Consider the following 5,558-nt stretch of genomic DNA (forward strand, 5'->3'; position numbering starts at 1 on the left):
CAAAAACAATAGGGATCTTCATTGCCGAGAACCGGTCCTACATGCAAAATTTCGTGACGATTGATCAATAACTGTAGCCTGTATCGTGTTTACAATTTATAATTGACAGACGGATGGACACACTTGTCTAGATCGACTCAGCTTTCTGGCAGGATTGAATGCATTTCCATTTGGTTGCAATAACCTTGTTTCAAGTGTGACCCCTAGAACCATGGGGTAATTGGTCGGAATTGTGTACCCATCGACTAGCGTATTCAGAGATAGCCCCTCCATTGGAAAACTCAGCTATATACGTGATATGTTTGTTCAACCTTGCGCAAAGGTTATCAAAGCTTTCGTTTTGCTATGCTGCTTCCGGAGCAGTAATAGTAGATTTCCTATATACAATTTCAATAGTAGCTCAAGTATTTTCAACCCTGCTGATATGGATATGTCCCTAGAACTGTGGCACTCTCCCTTATTTGTTTGGGCTTATTTTCATTTATAAAGTTATTACTCTGCTCAGCTAGTGCAATACATTTCAGTGGATTATCAGGAACGTACACAGGATTTCCCTTCGGAGGTCGGTGAACTGATTATTTTTTACTGCAGATGTCATCATCTCTAGTTAACAATGGAATTTTTGTGCTATATTCTTCCCAAACAAGGTTTTCCCGACCAGGTTTTTTTTAAATATTCCCTTCATTTAATTAAAAAAAAAGTTATATATATTTGAACCCGAGTGATTTGTGGAAGGCACATAGTTTATTTTATTTTAAATCCCTTCTACATACAACAACATATAATAAGTTTAAAATTTGTATTATTAGTATTTTTTGGCACACTTTAACAACAAATAACACATTTAGGAAACACAATTTGTACCATTAAATTGATTCGGATTCGAATGATGAGTGGTGCTGAACTGCACCAATATAATCAAATAGCAGGTGGCAGCTCCAGTCATCTGAAAAATAATAAGAAAACATTTTATGAAACTTTTCATGCACTAGAAAAATTTATAACATATAAAAATCTGTGGGTTCTTCGGTCCATTTAATGGAAGCACTTTTGAGGGAGTACTCGTGTGTTTTAAATAGGTTATTTGTAAAGATAATAAATTGTGTTAAACAGCTGATTAATCTCAAAAACAGCTGATTCGTCAAACAGCTGTTCTCATCGCCCCATACAGCTGTTTTAATTGCAATTATGTTATCTAGTTCTCCCAACTATAACAATGTTTCCGAACAAAACCTTTTTTGTAAATTTTCCAATTCAACTTACCGTAAATATCAATGTTCGATCCAGATTAAATAATTCCGCAGCAGTAAATCTAACCCGTCTATGTTGCAGCTGCAGTGATAAACGCAGTAGACGATCCCTAATATCTCCATCATCGGTAATATTTAAAATCTTGTGAACAATGGCAGCACATTTACCACTTTCCTTAATCGTGCGACTGCTACCCTCCACTATCAACACAATAATGATGACATACCAGAACATTTGTGTTATGAAAAAGGCGAAGAATTCATCTGCCTCAAATACCTCCACACAATTTGGATTTAATTTAACCTCCAGCAGATAATAATCATCGAATAGTATAAATAAAAATGAAATTGCTATAATGGCCAGCAGGGGATAGGTAAAATATTCTTCAATTGTGTTGCAGATATCACACAAGAGATTGTGAATGTTGGTAACCTGTCGTATAGCCAATTCGGGATTTTGTCGTATAATTGAGGCGACACTATAACGTTGTTGTTGACTGGTTGCAATTGAGATTGTGGCCGGACGACGTCTTGGTGCGCTGCGATTAATACGCACCACTGAATGCAGGGGAGATAATTCCACAGCATGGCTATCTTCTATGTGAGAATCTAGAATGTCTTGGAGAATCTAGAAAAGAAAACAATTATGAATGTTAAAATTTTTAGAAGAAAATCCTATATTGTATGTTCTAATAAGAAACCTAGCATTTCTCTTATAGAATACTAAGTAGTTTGAAGCCAGAGGTATTCTTATAGAAGAACAGAAGAAGGCCTTTTACTGAAGACCACAAGTATTTTATTTTTCCAACAGCTTTTATTCCGAAATAAGTGGTTTGTATAGCAAGTATTTTATTCCTCCATCCAGCTCTGTAATTATATTTATATTTTTAAAGCATACTTTTAGGCGAATTTCGATTACCATTGAATTTGCTTCAAATTATATTTTACTTGAGCCGGCGAATTATAGCTTATATTGGAAAACAATTTAGAAAGCGGAAATGTATATTCCTTAAAAATATTTTTCAAGGACTTCAAGAAGTAGTGGATTTTTTTAAAGGCGTGGATTTTTTCAAAAATATTTTTCCTAGGACTTCAACAAGGCGTGGATTTTTCAAAAATATTTTTCCAAGGACTTCAACAAGGCGTGGATTTTTTCAAAAATATTTTTCAAAGGACTAACACAAGGCGTGGATTTTTAAACATATTTTTCAAAGGACTAACACAAGGCGTGGATTTTTAAACATATTTTTCAAAGGACTAACACAAGGCTTGGATTTTTAAACATCTTTTTCAAAGGACTAACACAAGGCGTGGATTATTTAAACATCTTTTTCAAAGGACTAGCACAAGGCGTGAATTTTTTAAACATCTTTTTCAAAGGACTAACACAAGGCGTGGATTTTTTAAACATCTTTTTCAAAGGACTAACACAAGGCGTGGATTTTTTAAACATCTTTTTCAAAGGACTAACACAAGGCGTGGATTTTTTAAACATCTTTTTCAAAGGACTAACACAAGGCGTGGATTTTTTAAACATCTTTTTCAAAGGACTAACAGAAGGCGTGGATTTTTTAAACATCTTTTTCAAAATACTAACACAAGGCGTGGATTTTTTAAACATCTTTTTCAAAGGAATAACACAAGGCGTGGATTTTTTAAACATCTTTTTCAAAGGACTAACACAAGGCTTGAATTTTTTAAACATCTTTTTCAAAGGACTAACACAAGGCGTGAATTTTTTAAACATCATTTTCAAAGGACTAACACAAGGCGTGGATTTTTTAAACATCTTTTTCAAAGGACTAACACAAGGCGTGGATTTTTTAAACATCTTTTTCAAAGGACTAACACAGGGCGTGGATTTTTTAAACATCTTTTTCAAAGGACTAACACAAGGCGTGGATTTTTTAAACATCTTTTTCAAAGGACTAACACAAGGCGTGGATTTTTTAAACATCTTTTTCAAAGGACTAACACAAGGCGTGGATTTTTTAAACATCTTTTTCAAAGGACTAACACAAGGCGTGGATTTTTTAAACATCTTTTTCAAAGGACTAACACAAGGCGTGGATTTTTTAAACATCTTTTTCAAAGGACTAACACAAGGCGAGGATTTTTTAAACATCATTTTCAAAGGACTAACACAAGGCGTGGATTTTTTAAACATCATTTTCAAAGGACTAACACAAGGCGTGGATTTTTTAAACATCTTTTTCAAAGGACTAACACAAGGCGTGGATTTTTTAAACATCTTTTTCAAAGGACTAACACAAGGCGTGGATTTTTTAAACATCTTTTTCAAAGGACTAACACAAGGCGTGGATTTTTTAAACATCTTTTTCAAAGGACTAACACAAGGCGTGGATTTTTTAAACATCTTTTTCAAAGGACTAACACAAGGCGAGGATTTTTTAAACATCATTTTCAAAGGACTAACACAAGGCGTGGATTTTTTAAACATCATTTTCAAAGGACTAACACAAGGCGTGGATTTTTTAAACATCTTTTTCAAAGGACTAACACAAGGCTTGGATTTTTTAAACATCTTTTTCAAAGGACTAACACAAGGCTTGGATTTTTTAAACATCTTTTTCAAAGGACTAACACAAGGCGTCGATTTTTTAAACATCTTTTTCAATAACTCCTAACTGGTACATATGTTTTGTCGAATGCTTACCTCATTTAACATATGAAAACGACTCTTGGCCAAGTGAGTGGTACACATAAATTTAAATACCATAATGCTGATGTTGATGTGCGGCAATGCGAACGTCGTAAAGACCACAAAGGATGGTGTTATCTCTGCCGATCTGAGCAGCATATAACTCACACACAAATAAATAAAATTGAACAGCAACATGGCAAAGGACATTAAAAAGGAATACCAAAAAATCGTACGATAATTCAATTTTATACCGAGCCGAACAAAGATCTCATCGACCACCAAATTATTTTGAAGAATTGCAATCAAGCGATCGCGTTTAAAAATTGCAAAACCGAATATGGTCAACATGGCAATGACACCGGTGCACGAGAGCGTGAAATCACCCAATTTGGTGATGTTTGTTTGAAAGAAATATCCGATTATCGAACCATTTTCACAACGCGACATAAGGAAACATAGGCTGAAGAATAGGAAATGACTGATACCGGCCACATAGGATAATGCGGAGGTTCGAACTTCATTTTGCGACTTGAGGTGGAATGGAGCCAAACCGATTATTGAGATATATGTTAGGGGCCTTAGTGACTGAAATATATTATCGGCTTGGGTTAAACGTTCCCAGATTTTAATACCCATTTTGGTTTTTTTCAGAAATTAAATTTAGTTGCAATTAAACGGAAACACTAGACGACACGTCCGCTGCCAATGGCCACTTGTTGTTAACTAATTGTTGATATCCTTTCAAAGACCCGGCATGGTTCACTATGTCAGTGTCACTCATCAATGTAATGATGATGATGTTCAAGGCAAATGCTGATGAGCCCACAAATGTCGCCTGTGCGGATTGGGTGGTAATTCCATTTTGCACAGAGTTAGGTGTTGGGTTCTTCATCAAACATCACACCCTTATTCTGCGTAACAGTGAATGAACGCCAGCGAAGGACTGACATTCCAAATTTCCTATTTATTAATATCCGCAATTTACTACAACAATGTTCTTGCAATTTATTTACTTATTGTTTTCTTTTTCTTTTATCTACAAAACTTGACACTTGTGTAGGGGTCCAAATTGATGTTTGTTGGTTGTTGAAGTACAAGTCAAATGTTAAAACAAAGTATTTACATCAATTATTTAATTGACATACAGAGAAATGAGCAGCAATTTTGTGAAACTATTTTGGAATTGAATTTCATTTCAGTTTTTTCTTAAAGGACGTCCATAATTTGTAAGACAATAATCGAAAATCAATTATTGATATTTTTGGGCAGATGTGAGTGAAATTGTAGCACACTTCCACTTAATTCACGTCTTTTGATAGCCCACTTAAAAATATAAAAAAAATCCAAGTCTAGTGTAGTCCTCTAAAAATATTAAAAAAATCCACGCCTTGTGGTAGTCCTTAAAAAAATAAGTTTAAAAAACCCATGCCTTGTTGTAGTCCTTGAAAAATATGTTTAAAAATCCACCCTTGTAGTAGTCCATAAAAAATTTTGTTTAAAAAATCCACGCCTTTTGGTAGTCCTTGAAAAAATATGTTTAAAAAATATATTAAAAATCCACGCCTTGTGATAGTCCTTGAAAAAATATATTAAAAAATCCACGCCTTGTGATAGTCCTTGAAAAAATATATTAAAAAATCCAC

General features: G+C 34.3%; 1 protein-coding gene across 1 annotated transcript; it reads right to left on the minus strand.

Moving 5' to 3' along the window:
- Nucleotides 1-844: 844 nt before the first annotated feature.
- Nucleotides 845-4,551, minus strand: LOC133335021 (putative gustatory receptor 28a). Its single transcript, XM_061543316.1, has 3 exons — nucleotides 3,928-4,551; nucleotides 1,264-1,878; nucleotides 845-946 (listed from the first exon to the last, which is right to left on the minus strand). Exons 1-3 carry the CDS (start codon nucleotides 4,549-4,551, stop codon nucleotides 845-847), a joined length of 1,341 nt encoding a protein of 446 aa, XP_061399300.1.
- Between the last annotated feature and the right edge of the window lie 1,007 nt (nucleotides 4,552-5,558).

The sequence above is a fragment of the Musca vetustissima genome, unplaced genomic scaffold (genome assembly GCF_032173495.1).
Source record: "Musca vetustissima isolate MV318-11 ecotype Yass unplaced genomic scaffold, APGP_CSIRO_Mvet_v1 utg188809, whole genome shotgun sequence".
NCBI lineage: Eukaryota > Metazoa > Arthropoda > Insecta > Diptera > Muscidae > Musca > Musca vetustissima.

Coding starts and splice junctions, on each gene's coding strand:
- LOC133335021 (XM_061543316.1), bottom strand. CDS start 4,551: ATGGGTATTAAAATCTGGGAACGTTTAACCCAAGCCGATAATATATTT. Junction 1,879..3,927: donor GTTTTCATATGTTAAATGAG/GTAAGCATTCGA, acceptor TTTCTTTTCTAG/ATTCTCCAAGACATTCTAGA. Junction 947..1,263: donor ATCGAACATTGATATTTACG/GTAAGTTGAATT, acceptor ATTATTTTTCAG/ATGACTGGAGCTGCCACCTG.